The sequence below is a fragment of the Bison bison genome, unplaced genomic scaffold (genome assembly GCF_000754665.1).
Source record: "Bison bison bison isolate TAMUID 2011002044 unplaced genomic scaffold, Bison_UMD1.0 scf7180017864389, whole genome shotgun sequence".
In the NCBI taxonomy this organism is placed as follows: Eukaryota; Metazoa; Chordata; class Mammalia; order Artiodactyla; family Bovidae; genus Bison; species Bison bison.
The window spans coordinates 8,111,058-8,125,920 of NW_011494961.1; the positions used below are offsets into that span (position 1 = coordinate 8,111,058).

The following is a 14,863-nucleotide window of genomic DNA, read 5'->3' on the forward strand; positions in this document are numbered from 1 at the left end:
AGAGGGCTCTCTAGTTGCCCCTCAGCACGTGGGATCTTGGTTCCCAGACCAGAGATTGAACCTGCATCCCCTTCACTGGAAGGTGGATTCCTAATCACTGGACCACCAGGCAAGTTCCACAACTTTTAAGATATGTAACTTGGGAATTCCCTGGCAGTCCAGTGGTTAGACTTGGCACTGTCACTACTGGGTCTCCAGTAGGATCCCTGATTGGGGAACTAAAATCCCATAAGCCGCACAGCACTGCCAAAAAAAAAAAAAAAAAACCCTAAATTTAAAAAATAATAACTAGAAAACAAAATGGGAGGAGAGATATCAAACTGTTAAAAATGATCATCTGTATACTGAAACTGACCCTGGGAAAAGACCCTGATGCTGGGAAAGATTGAAGGCAAGAGGAGAGGACAGGATGAGATGGTTGGATGGCATCACCGACTCAATGGACGAGAGTCTGAGCAAGCTCCAGCAGTTGGTGATAGACAGGGAAGCCTGGCGTGCTGAGGTCCATGGGGTTGCAAAACGTTAGACACGATGGAGTGACTGAACTGATACTGAAACTGAAGGTGATTTCATTCTGTTTTTCCATACTTTCCAAATTATCTATAAAGTTGTTTTTTTAAGACTAGTGGACATTTCAAACTTAGAAAAGGTTGAACTATCTGAACACCCTTAAAGCAAAGTGCAATTAAAGAGCTTCTTGATGCAGGTGAAAAAGGAGCATGAAAAAGCTGGCTTAAAACTCAATTCAAAAAACAAATATCATGGCATTTGGTCTCATCACTTCATGACAAGTTAGATGGGGAACAATGGAAACAGTGACAGACTTTATTTTCCTGGGCTCCAAAATCACTGTGAACGGTGACTGCAGTCATGAAATTAAGACAACTGCTCCTTGGAAGAAAAGCTATGACAAATTTAGACAGAGTATTAAAAACCAGGTATTACTTTGCCTACAAAGGTCCATATAGTCAAAGCTATGGTTTTTCCAGTAGTCACGAACAGATGTGAGAGCTGGATATAAAAGGCTGTGTGCTGAAGAACTGATGCCTTCGAACTGTGGTGCTGCAGTAGACCCTTGGACAGCAAGACCAGAGCAGTCAATCCTAAAGGAAATCAAACCTGAATATTCACTGGAAGGACTGATGCTGAAGCTGAAGCTCCACTACTTTGGCACCTGATGCGAAGAGGCAACTCATTGGAAAAGACCCTGACGCTGTGAAAGATTGAAGGCAGAAGGGGACAACATAGGATGAGATGGTTTGATGGCATCACCGACTCAATGGACATGAGTTTGAGCAAGCTCCAGGAAACGGATGGGGAAGCCTGGCATCCTGTAGTCCATGGGATCGCAGAGTTGGACACAACTGAGCCACTGAACAACAAAAAGTCACCTCAAGTATGAAACTTCAATGCTTTGACTTTCTCAAATTTCTAAGTTAATCCATTTATTTTGCAGAAACTTACTAGTCCTCATGTCTTGTGTTCTGTTAAATTCTTCAGTGGAACTGTCTTTCGTAGGGAGGGAAGAGTCCTGACAGACAAGAACTCATGCTGAGCTACTCAAGACTTTTAACACCTATTTACTCTATAAGCCAATCAAGTAATTGAATTTATTTTAAAAGCACCATCTTTTAATTAAATTTTTATCAAACACAGTACTACAGGATCACATGTCCATGCAGTACACATCAGCCTAGGGCAGAGAAGGGTTTAATCTACTTCAGAATCCAATGTTTTTCAATTATATCCCCAATAAAAATTTCAGTGATTAAACATAATTTTATTATCCTGGTTGTTTAACAATTCTTGGGATTGGAGGGTGTTTAGGGAAGGCTGATGAACTGTCCCAAGACTGAACTTTGACAATAAAGGGCTTCAGCCATCGTTCCTTATGCTAGTGTTTATTGGGGGTACCTCCATCACTGATCACACCACACCACTTCCAAGTATTCTAGCAACACAAGCGGCTCTGGGTAATATATATAACCTACACCTCAATTTACCTCACTCAAGCCAGAAACCATCACATGATAGTTGGGTTCCACACTAAATTAAGATGTTAAGTGCTGTGGACATGCCATTAAGTATCATTAATAAATTTATAATGGCCCTGAGTTCAAGTGCCACCTGGCCCCTTAGTTTTGCCTTGCCTCTTCTGCAAAAATGTTAAAGGGCATGGTCTTGATTTTAATCAAGAGAAAACACTCTTCATGACACTTGAGTCTCATAATGCTAGTAACAGTAAACACCTAAACGGAAAAAGGTCAAATTTTACAGAACTTAGATACTTTTCCAGCTTCTAGATTCTCGGCTTGTGAAAACAGCACTTGCTTTCTACTCTTGAGATGGGAAATAAGCTTGACATGTCCTAAGGAATGACCTTATCTTGGAAGACAATTCAGAAGAGCTTATGTAGACCACTTTCAAGAATACTTGATACAGTCTTAAAAGTGTCAGCTGCTCAGTCATGTCATGTCAGACCCTGCAACCCTGTGGACAGTTAAGAATACTGGAGTTGGTTGCCATTCCCTTCTCCATGGGATCTTCCTGACCAGGGATTGAACCTGGGCCTCCTGCATTGCAGGTAGACTCTACCAGCTGTCACCAGCGAAGTCCACTGATAGTCTAAATACTGCAAGAATGAGCTATTATTAAAATCTTTAGAGGGTTAAAGAACCCGCAATTAATGCAAGAGACCTGGGTTCCAGCCCTGGAGATGGGAATGGCTACCCACTCCAGTATTCTTGCCTGGAGAGTTCCAGAGGAGCCTTGTGGGCTACAGTCCATGGGGTCACAAAGAGTCCAACACAACTGGGTGACTAACACTCACAGTGTTTATTAACAGGAACAATATAACATAGCCTCTAGGAGAAAATACGTTACAGTCCGTATTTTAATGTGTCTAAAATTCCAGCAATCACTGACTTCCAATTATTTTCAGAAAAAGTGATCAACTAAAAACTGTAGTGTATGTGTGGGGAATCTCCAGTTACCACAGAAACCAAACCTGTACACTAACAAACCACAATAGAAGTGAACAGAACGAGGCGTTTTGATTTATTACTCAAAAACGGTTCATTTTTTATTTAGCTTTCTGACTCTGTGCTTGTGCTTTCAATACTTTCACAACGATCTTCTGCTCTTCAATAAGGAAAGCACGCTTGATCCTAGAAGAGAAAATATCAGTTTAAAAAAGTTTCATAAAAAACTGCATAGCGTGGGGGGTTCAAGAGGGAGGCGATGTATGTATACTCATGGCTGATTCACATGGTTGTATGGCAGAAACCAACACAACATTGTAAAGCAATTATCCTTTGATTAAAAATAAATTTTAAAAAATCACAATCTTTTAACACTGTAAATTAATTTAACTTCCATAAATGGGGGAAAAAAAAAAAGAGAGAGAGAGAGAAAGAACTGAGTTGATCATATCAGCTAAGATGTTCAGAAGGGTAAAGGAAACCTACACAGGTAGATTTAAAACTTTAAAAGCTGAGATTTTATGGATAGACCTTTTCAGCCTAACGTGTCCTTCCTACATTGGAACTTAAAACAGGTTAATTCAATTTTATGCCAGCAGCACCCCTTCTGAGCCATGATACACTATAAATTCATCCCACAGGAGACTCTGTCACTTATGACAGCTTTTATACAACCTCATTTCATCACTGGGATTCAAGACTAATGAAACTACTACATTCGTCAGCATGTCTTAGAACTTCCATTTAGAGAGGAAACACACGGGAATCTCCTGGTGTTCCAGTGGTTAGGACTCTGAGCTTTCACTGCCTAGGGTCTAGGTTGAGAGAGGAAAGCATTTTATTTATCACTATTATTGCTGCTAAGTCGCTTCAGTTGTGTCCGACTCTGTGCGACCCCATAGATGGCAGCCCACCAGGCTCCCCCGTCCCTGGGATTCTCCAGGCAAGAACACTGGAGTGGGTTGCTATTTCCTTCTCCAATGTATCAAAATGAAAAGTGAAAGTGAAGTTGCTCAGTCATGTCCAACTCTTAGCGACCCCATGGACTGCAGCCTACCAGGCTCCACTATCCACGGGATTTTCCAGGCAAGAGTACTAGAGTGGGGTGCCAAAATAGCCAAGTCCTTATTACCATTTGTTAAAGCTACTTCCACAGATAAACTCCCACAGAAACCCACCCCTCCATGCGCCCCATTGGTACCCCTGGCTACCCTCAAAACCCTGGGGTTTCTGACTCCTTCAGATGTCCCAGATGAAATCACACTACAGAAATAGCTGATATCCTTCTTACTCAGAGCAAAACAGACTCCCTCAGTGTCACAGCGAATGCTATGCTTTAAGCTATGCTACGCTTTAAGCTATGCTACAGATCTACACCCAAACGTCCAGAAGCTAGGGCTTCATTTTTAATAAATATACTCATGGGGTTACATTCAGCAGAGCCTGAGAACCAGAGAGACTGGTAATAAGCTCCTGTACCTTGAAATTCACAACCCATTCATCCAATGTACCTTTCCAGTTTCATTTCTCATTCCCTCTGGAATCTCAATGTGTCAGACTGAACCATGCTCAATCCCTGTCAGCAATGCCCTCTTCACCTCTTGTGGAAACTTACCCATCATTCAGGTTCCACCTCAAACACTACGCCCAGATTCTCAGCTACTTTAATGTCATTTCTCCTCCAAACTTCAACCATAGTTAAGTTTTTCTGTATAAGTTATATATATTTTGCTTGTATTTGTTTCGATGTAACATACCTAACCTCCCCTTACAAATTAACTCCTGAAAGGCAAAGTGTCGTTAGATTCGGTACAGGGACTGAGCCAGATTATTTCACAGAACAAGTTGAATAAACTGGAAGCAAACCATGTCTCTGAACCAATTTATCTTATAAAGACCAACACCTCTCAAATCTTTCCACTTAAGTCTTTGGAGACAATTTAATGTAGCCAGTGGGATTAATTAAGAGCAAGAGCCTCAATAAAACCTGGGATGAATCCTCTTACCAGCTATGAAACTTTAAGCAACAAGCCTTGGGTTTTCCACAAAAAATAAGTAAATAAATTGATACCTCCCTGATGGACTTTTGACAGCGTTTCTTTTTAAAACAGGAAAGGCCGCACAGCTGGGCAAGCAGGATCTCAGCTCCCCAACCAGGGATGGAATCCGGGGCCCCTGCACTGGGAGCTCCGAGTCTTACCCACTGGACCAAGTACCCTGACAGTGTTTATCATAAAACCGCCGAGCGAGTATTATCCTTATACACCCTACTCCTGCCTATGCCACTACCTGGAGAAATCAACAGCAATCCACTCCAGTATTCCTGTCTGGAAAATTCCATGTAAAGAGGACCCTGATGGGCTACAGTTTACAGGGCTGCAAATAGTCAGACACAACTGAGCGCACACACATGCCACTACCAATCCTTGTGCATATCCACAAGACCCAACAATCTCCCAATAACCCCCTTTACCCTCAGTCCAGCCTTCGGGTTCATGCAGGTGCCATTTCCTTAGCCTTAACAAAGTAGAGAAACCATTCCAAGCACGCATCCTTTGTTGAATGCCTTTACTATCCACACTGGGGCACATTCAGTCCCTGGGACCCCAAAGTTTTCCCAGCCCTGTTCAAACCTCACCAATCCCCCCATTTGTAAGAATCAAGCCAAAAACCTGTCCTATAGGGCCCTTCCTGACTTGTGACATTTCTACCTTTCCTAACATCTCCCACAATGCTCTGCTCCAACCACATTAGAACCATACCCAGCTGTTTCGTTTCTACAATCTTTAAGACTTTCCACTCCCCATCATCAACCAAACCTTACCAGACTCAGCTTTTTAATTTCTACATAGTATAAAGATGTCCAAACATCATACCTAAATTAATTGGGACTATATAATTAATATAATTTTTAAATTTGTACAGCACCAATTATCTCCAATCAAGGAAGGATTCTAGAATATGCGACTTTTGTTATTTTTCCACTATTCTAACGATTAGCATGCAGTGCCACACAAACACACACACTTGTTTAAGACAGCCCCTCTGGTTTCAGCTACTTACCTGTCGCGGACACATTTAGCACACATGGAACCACCATAGGCTCGGCTGACGTGTTTCTTCGTTTTAGACAACCTCATGAGAACTTTTGGTCTCACAGCACGAACCTGCATGAAGAAAATGTTGACATTATTTTGTGAAACGTTAACAGAAATTTTCCTTGATATTCGATGAGTGTGAAGCGTAAACATTAACGATCTACCCGAAGAGCATTTCACTCTACTTGTCTTACAGGCTTTAAAAGAAAGCCTATGTTCTTCATATTTGGATCATAAACCCTTAGTAATTCCCCAGCCTCCTACCGGTGACCTCTCCTTCCCTCACTCCCTTATGGAGGAATTAATGTTCAGACGTTCAACCCTTGTTACTCATAGCAAAAGGTTCACTTACGCCTCTCAGTCGGCCTGGGCACACACCACATGCAGATTTTGGTGCTTTCCCAACCTTCTTGGTATAAAGGTAAACAATTCTGTTACCAGGGGTCCGGGACCTACGAAGTGAGAGAGTAGACAACAGCTCAGCATTCCGCAGAATAAATGACAATACCTGTATTAAATTTTGGAAATACTTACAGCCTGGTTTTGTTAGAGGCTGTATTGTAGGACAGCCTACGACGGTACGTCAGACGCTGCACCATCCTGAAGGCCTAAATAGTTAAGAAATAAAAATGCAATCACAGAGTTTACACATTACCCATGTATATTTTTACACAGGATATCCTTGCACTAAGGTATCTTATGAGAAGGATTCCATGTTTTAAAACTGGCTGGCCCTCTGTAGGCGCAAATTCTGTATCCGCAGATTCAACAAACTGCAGAGCAAAAATATTCAAGGAAAAAAAATTTTCAGCAAGTTCCAAAGAGCAAACGTTGAATCCGCTGTGTGCTTATAGCTATTTACATAGCCGTCTACATTGTATTATGTTTTATAAGCAATCTAGAGATGATTTAAAGTATACGGGAGGATTTTATATGAAGGACTCGAGTACCAGCGATTTTGGAATCCTCCGGGTTACTGGAATAATCCCTCAGAACACCGATGGACAGCTGTACTTCTCATTTCCCAGGTAACTACCCAAAATAATATATTAATAAAACACACATTACACTGGAACTGTCAGCCGACACGGAACCGGCCGTCTGCCTTTCCAAAACCAAGACAGAAAACTCCAAATCAAAACACTTTAATGCATTTTGAAATGACCCTGACATGCCGCTTGTCGGCCCTCCCAAAGCACAGCTACAGGCGCGGCGTTAAAACGCGGCCCTAACATATGAGAACGTTCCGCGATATCGCAGTTTCAAGCAGCCGAAACACAACTCATTTGTTTCCGAACGCTGGACTGCGAAGGCGGCAAAGCCAGGGGTGCTGAGCTCCGGCCACTCACTGATCCAAAGCAAAGGTCGGGATCGAAGGATGTCTAAAGCTAAAATCCAAGGAACAGCTCACCACCAACCTTCCTCCGAAGCCCTTACACCTATGCTAAGTAAACAAACTGTGCCTGAGAGATCCTGGCCCCTGCAACTTCCCGGATGGCGGCCGATTGTAAATGCAGTAGCGATAAAGCGAAGAAACAAGCAACCATACCTCTAGATGCTGTCCTGGGAAGAGGAAGAAGGAAGTCCTTGCGGGTTCAAGGGTCAAATATGACCGCGCATGACAGGAAATAAGTCATTGGAAGAGGCGTGGTGACAAGGACGCCGCCATCTTGTACGGAAGTCTTGTAGCGCCCTTCGGTCGCGGGGATTCATAACACCGCCACGTTTTGCGTCAAGCGACGCGCCTCCCCTCCGTAGGCCGGGTTGTGTTTCAGCCTACCGCCTACCGCAACAGCGACACACAGAGGTCATTTGGGGATCGGTATAGAAACAAATGATAAAGGAGCTAGCTGCAAAAGGCAGAGGTGGGACAGTTCAGTTCAGTTCAGTCGCTCAGTTGTGTCCGACTCTTTGCGACCCCATGAACCCCAGCACGCCAGGCCTCCCTGTCTATCACCAACTCCCGGAGTCCACCCAAACCCATGTGCATTGAGTCGGTGGTGCCATCCAACCATCTCATCCTCTATCGTCCCTGTCTCCTCCTGCCTTCAATCTTTCCCAGCATCAGGGTCTTTTCAAATTAGTTCAATTCTTCGCATCAGGTGGCCAAAGTATTGGAATTTCGGCTTCAACATCAGTCCTTCTAATGAACACCCAGGACTGATCTCTTTTAGGATGGACTGTTTGGATCTCCTTGCAATCCAAGGGACTCTCAAGAGTCTTCTCCAACACCACAGTTCAAAAGCAGCAATTCTTCGGTGCTCAGCTTCTTTATAGTCCAACTCTTGACTAGATGGACCTTTGTTGGCAAAGTAATGTCTCTGCTTTTAAATATGCTGTCTAGGTTGGTCATAGCTTTTCTTCCAAGGAGTAAGCGACTTTTAATTTCATGGCTGCAGTCACCATCTGCAGTGATTTTGGAGCCCAGAAAAATAAAGTCTGACACTGTTTCCAGTTTCCCCATCTGTTTCCCATGAAGTGATGGGACCAGATGCCATGATCTTAGTTTTCGGAGTGTTGAGATTTAAGCCAACTTTTTCACTCTCCTCTTTCACTTTCATCAAGAGTCTCTTTAGTTCTTCTTCACTTTCTGCCATAAGGGTGGTGTCATCTGCATATCTGAAAGTGAAAGTGAAGTCGCTCAGTCGTTTCCGACTCTTTGCGACAAGTGGGCTGTAGCCCACCAAGCTCCTATGGCCATGGGATTCTCCAGGCAAGAATACTGGAGTGGGTTGCCATTTCCTTTTCCAGGGGATCTTCCCAACGCAGGGATCAAACCCAGGTCTCCCACATTGCAGGCAGATGCTTTAACCTCTGCGCCACCAGGGAAGCCCTTAAATACAAGAATACAGTCTCTCAGAAAACCTCCTATAGAGGCACAGAACCTGCATATCTGAGGTTATTGATATTTCTCCCAGCCATCTTAATTCCAGCTTGTGCTTCTTCCAGCCCAGTGTTTCTCATGATGTACTCTGCATATAAGTTAAATAAGCAGGGTTACAATATACAGCCTTGATGTACTCCTTTTCCTATTTGGAACCAGTCTGTTGTTCCATGTCCAGTTCTAACTGTTACTTCCTGACCTGCATATAGGTTTCTCAAGAGACAGGTCAGGTGGTCTGGTATTCCCATCTCTTTCAGCATTTTCCACAGTTTGTTGTGATCCACACAGTCAAAGGCTTTGTTATAGTCAATAAAGCAGAAATAGATGTTTTTCTGGAACTCTCTTGCTTTTTTGATGATCCAGCAGATGTTGGCCATTTGATCTCTGGTTCCTCTGCCTTTTCTAAAACCAGCTTGAACATCTGGAAGTTCACAGTTCGCATATTGTTGAAGCCTGGCTTGGAGAATTTTAAGCATTACTTTACTCTAGGTGGGACAAGATCTACCTTTTCCCATTCTCACGGGTGCTAGAGCACATTGGACTTACAGAGCATCAATTTTGGGGTTAGGCCTCAGTTTAAATCCCAGTTCTGACACTTGGCACTAGGTCACCTTTGAGAAGTTAGTATCCTTAACTGTTCCTTTATTCTTGTCATTCGTTCAAAGCACAAATTTTACAAATTAGGATTCTAATCCAATATCTGCTGATTATTAGTTGTGTTATGTTGGTTGAGTCCTTTAATCTCCAAAAGGAAGATAGTAACTACCCTGAAGAATTATGTTCGTGATCAGAGTCATTATGAAGTTAAAGCACTCAGTACAGTTTCTTATAGAGAGTACTCAATAGATGGTGGCTTACTTTAGGATTATGTGCAAAAAGTTTCTTGAGGCTTCATATGGGTTGTAAAGTTTGAGCTGGGCCTTAAAGATGAGGAGGAAGAAAAAAAATGTTTACATTAAGTGCCTCTGTTTATTTTTCCAAGAAGAGAGTCCTTTGCTTTCGTTATATTGTCAAAGGGGCTCAGAACGTCCAAAAAAGTGAAGAGCACCTTGGGCTCTAAGGAAGACGGCTGAAAAGGGTCTATATATACTGAGAGAGAGTTGTATGCTGGTGTATTGGGGAATGCTTTTAAAAAATACATCTTTAAGGAAATAAAGGTAAAATCAGGGGACCCACAATGTGGTTACTACTGAGTGTAGGGTAAGGGAGTTAGAGAAGGCAAGGTTTGGAAAAAGAACAAGACCAGCACTTTACAGGAACAGAACGCCTTTAATGAGGCAAGAAGGGGCAGCAGTCAGATTAGTGAGCTGCTGCACTAACCCAAGAAAAGAGTAAAGTATATATAGGCATGTATGTGGAAAGTTACTGTCTTAAGGGGGCCTGTTCTTCTCCAAGGTTGTTTGGAGTAGTTATCTCTTAAACGGCTGGGGCAAGAAATTCTGGAGATCGGCCAGAGGCTGGACCAGCTGGAAGCTGGGTGTAATCAACCTTAATATCCATTTTTTCTTTGGGCGAGAATTCTTTGTTTTGCATAGAATGATGGGGAGGACTTGGAGGGGAGTTTTAACTCAAGGCTATTTTGAGCCATGTAACTTTCCTTCATGGAGGCCTTATCTGTTGGAACAGGAAGCTCTGAAATTGGTGTGGCTCTTCCTCAGTTCAGTTCAGTCCCTCAGTCGTGTCCAACTCTTTGCGACCCCATGGACTGTAGTACACCAGGTTTCCCAGTCAATCACCAACTCCCAGAGCTTCCTCAAACTCACGTCTATTGAGTCAGTGATGCCATGCAACCATCTCATCCTCTGTTGTCCCCTTCTCCTCCTGCCTTAATCTTTCCCAGCATCAGGGTCTTTCCCAATGAGTTAGTTCTTCGCATCAGGTGGCCAAATTATTGGAGCTTCAGCATCAGTCCTTTCAATGAATGGTGGTGGTGGTGTTTTAGTCACAAAGTCATGTCTGACTCTTGTGATCCCATGGACTGGAACCTACCAGGCTGCTCTGTCCATGGGATTCTCCAGGCAAGAATGCTGGAGTGGATTGCCATTTCTTTCTCCAGGGAAAGAATGAATAGTCAGTACTGATTTCCTTTAGGATTGACAGGCTTGCAGTCCAAGGGACTCTCAAGAGTCTTCTCCAACACCATAGTTCAAAAGCATCAATTCTTCAGCGCTCAGCTTTCTTCACAGTCCAACTCTCACATCCATACATGACTACTGGAAAAACCATAGCTTTGACTAGATAGACCTTTGTTGGCTGAGTAATGTCTCTGCTTTTTAATATGCTGTCTAGGTTGGTCATAGTTTTTCTTCCAAGGAGCCAGCATCTTTTAATTTCATGGCTTCAGACACCATCTGTAGTGATTTGGGAGCCCAAGAAAATAAAAGTCTATCACTATTTCTGTTGTTTCTCCATCTATTTGCTCTGAAGTGATAGGACCAGATGCCATGATCTTAGTTTTTTGAATGTTGAGTTTTAAACCAGCTTTTCACTCTCTCACCTTCATCAAGAGGCTCTTTAGTTCCTCTTTGTTTTCTGCCGTAAGGGTGGTGCCATCTGTATATCTGAGATTATTGATACTTCTCCAGGCAATCTTGATTTTCAGCTTGTGCTTCATCCAGCCTGGCATTTCACATGATGCACATAAGTTAAATAAGCAGGGTGACAATATACAGCCTTGACATACTCCTTTGCCAATTTGGAACCAGTCCATTGTTCCATGTCTGGTTCTAACTGGTGCTTCTTGACCTACATTCGCGTTTCTCAGGAGGGGAGTAAGGTGGTCTGGTATTCCCATCTCTTTAAGAATTTTCCACAGTTTTTTGACCCACACAGTCAAAGGCTTGTCAATGAAGCAGAAGTACATGTTTTTCTGGAATTCTCTTGCCAACAGATGTTAGCAATTTGATCCCTGGTTCCTCTGCCTTTTCTGAATCCAGCTTGAACATCTAGAATGTCTCTGTTCATGTACTGTTGAAGCCTCACTTGGAGAATTTTGAGCATTACTTTGTTAGTGTGTGGGATGAGTGCAACTGTGTGGTAGTTTGAGCATTCTTTGGCATTGCCTTTCTTTGGGATTGGAATGAAAATTGATCTTTTCTAGTCCTGTGGCTACTGTTGAGTTTTTCAAATTTGCTGGCACATTGAGTGCAGCATTTTCACAGCATCATCTTTTAGGATTTGAAATAGCTAAGCTGGAATTCCATCACCTCCACTAGCTTTGTTCATACTGGTGCTTCTTAAGGCCCATTTGACTTCACACTCCAGGATGTCTGGCTCTAGGTGAGTGATCACACCTTTGTGGTTATCTGGGTCACAAAGATCTCTTTTGTATAGCTCTTCTGTGTGTTTTTGCCACCCAGTATCTTCTGTTTCTGTTAGGGTCATACCATTTCTGTCCTTTATTGTGCCCATCTTTGCATGAAATGTTACCTTGGGATCTCTAATTTTCTTGAAGGGATCTCTAATCTTTCCCATCCTATTGTTTTCCTCTATTTCATTGCATTGACCACTAGGAAGATTTTCTTATCTCTCCTTGCTATTCTTTGGAACTCAGCATTCAGATGGATATAGCTTTGCTTTTCTCTTTTGCTTTCTGCTTCTCTTCTTTTCTCAGCTATTTGTAAAGCCTTCTCAGACAACTATTATGCATTTTTGCATTTCTTTTTCTTGGGGATGGTCTTGCTCACTGCCTCCTGTACAGTGTTACAAACCTTCATCCATAGTACTCTGGGCACTCTATAGAATCTAATCCCTTGAAAATATTTGTCACTTCCACTGCAGAATTGTTAGGGATTTGATTTAGGTCATACCTGAATGGTCTAGTGGTTTTCTCTACTTTCTTCCATTTAAGTCTGAATTTTGCAATACGGAATTCATGATCTGATCCACAGTCAGCTCCAGGTCTTGTTTTTGCTGACTGTATAGAGCTTCTCTGTCTTTGGCTGCAAAAAATGTAATCAATCTGATTTCGGTATTGACCATCTGGTGATGTCCATGTATAGAGTCATCTCTTGTGTTGTTGGAAGAGGGTGTTTGCTATGACCAGTGTGTTCTCTTGGCAAAACTCTGTTAGCCTTTGCCCTGCTTCATTTTGTACTCCAAGGCCAAACTTGCCTGTTACTCCAGATATTGCTTGGCTTCCTACTTTTGAATCCCAGTCCCCTATGATGAAAAGGACATCTTTTTTCTGGTGTTAGTTTTAGAAGGTCTTCATAGAACCAATCATCTTCAGCTTTTTGGGCACTAGTGGTTGGGACATAGATTTGGATTATCGTGATATTGAATGGTTTGCCTTGGAAACAAACAGATCATTTTGTAGTTTTTGAGGTTGCATCCAAATACTGCATTTCAGACTCTTTTGTGGCTCTTCGTGGCTGCCCTAAACTGGCAGGAAGCTGGGCCTCTGCACCCCCACATCAGCCAGTCTTTGGTCTGGTGGCTCCCTGACCGCGAGCGAGGCAGTCTCTTGAAGCTGAGAGCAATGTCCAATGACCCAGCTAATATCCTTAGTCCAGAAGAGAGGATTTGCATAGAGCATCTCAGTGTCCACTCAAGTTCCCTTCCAGTTTTTCCAGTCCAGTTATTGAGGTGAGAAAGCAGGTGAGTGACCAAGGGCAGATTCCCTGTCCATGCAGACCTATGTCAGACTGTGAGACCTGTAATTCCATCCTGTTCACATTTGTCACCACGCCAAATGGGAGGCTCTGGTTTTACCCCTCCCTTTGCTGACTCTCACATAGCTGCTTCTCCCCTGACCTTGTCATAGTTCCTTCTCTCCTTCCCAGTCCTTCCCTTTTCATCCCTTGGAAAGCCTTTCATCTCTGTACCAGTCCTTGAGATGAAGTCTGGGGCAGAGAGTCAAATGTGGTCTTTGAATGAATGAACAACTGAATGCATTTACTTGGAATATATTCCATTTCTGGAAAGACTTTCCCAGCAGTTGAGTGTAACAGAAGGTGGGGGCCGTTAGTGCACTGCAGTGAACTTGGTGGACTTCACCTATCTTTCCATGCCCACCTCCACTCCAGTAGATAAGAACAGTGGTCTCACTGTCACAGTTTTCCCTTATCGTACTTCACCTAGTTCTAGACCATGACTTTTCTCCTCTTTCAATCTGTATTTGCGTTTTTTTCTCTATCAGACTTGCCAGAGACATGGCACTGTTATTAAACACTTCAAAGAACCTCATTTGCTTTTATTAATCTTTTAGGTTTTTGTCCATTAATTTCTGTGTACACTTACTAAATATCTCCAGTTACATATTGTACTGTTTTTTTTTTTTTTTTAAATAGTAGTTTTATTTATGTATTTATTTTTGGCTGTGCTGAGTCTTCGTTGTTGCACGGGCTTTTCTCTAGTTGCAGCAAGTGGGGCCCCTCTCTAGTTGAGGTGTGCAGACTTTTCACTGCAGTGGCCTCGCCTCTTTCAGATCGTGGGCTCTAGGGCTTGCGGGCTTCAGTAGTTGTGGCTCCTGGGCTCTAGAGCACAGGTTCAGTAGCTGTGGCCCACAGGCTTTTTTGCTCTGAGGCATGTGGGATCTTCCAGGACCAGGGATCAAGCCCATGTTTCCTGCATTGACATGTGGTTTCTCACCACTGAGCCACCAGGCAAGTCCTGTACTTTTTTTAAAAAAAAACATCTATTTATTTATTTGGCTGTATCCAGTCTTAGTTGCAGCACTCGAGATTGTCAGTCTTCATTGGGGTATGTGGGATCTCTTTTAGTTGTGGCCTGTGGGATCTAGTTCCCTGACCAAGGGTTGAACCTGGGCCCCCTGCAATGGGTGCTCGGTCTTAGCCACTGGACCACCAGGGATGTCCCCGCAGTGTATTCTTATCACTGTATCTCTAGGCCCTTCTTCTGGTTATTGTTTGCTGCATAACAAGCCATCTCAAACTTAG

The 14,863-nt window shown here is 43.0% G+C and overlaps 1 protein-coding gene across 1 annotated transcript; it reads right to left on the minus strand.

The window, feature by feature from the left end:
* Window positions 1-3,034: 3,034 nt before the first annotated feature.
* RPL34 (ribosomal protein L34) lies at window positions 3,035-7,663 on the minus strand. The gene is made up of 5 exons (XM_010858555.1): window positions 7,629-7,663; window positions 6,614-6,687; window positions 6,432-6,531; window positions 6,045-6,148; window positions 3,035-3,167 (listed from the first exon to the last, which is right to left on the minus strand). The coding sequence occupies exons 2-5, from the start codon at window positions 6,676-6,678 to the stop codon at window positions 3,083-3,085; spliced, it is 354 nt and encodes a 117-aa protein (XP_010856857.1). The 5' UTR covers window positions 6,679-6,687; window positions 7,629-7,663; the 3' UTR covers window positions 3,035-3,082.
* Between the last annotated feature and the right edge of the window lie 7,200 nt (window positions 7,664-14,863).

Excerpts from the sequence above, each read along its gene's own strand:
- RPL34 (XM_010858555.1), bottom strand. The coding sequence starts at position 6,678 with ATGGTGCAGCGTCTGACGTACCGTCGTAGGCTGTCCTACAATACAGCC. Across the intron at positions 6,149-6,431 it reads GCCCAGGCCGACTGAGAGGC|GTTCGTGCTGTGAGACCAAA; the intron begins GTAAGTGAACCT and ends TTCTTCATGCAG. Across the intron at positions 3,168-6,044 it reads GCTAAATGTGTCCGCGACAG|GATCAAGCGTGCTTTCCTTA; the intron begins GTAAGTAGCTGA and ends TTTCTCTTCTAG.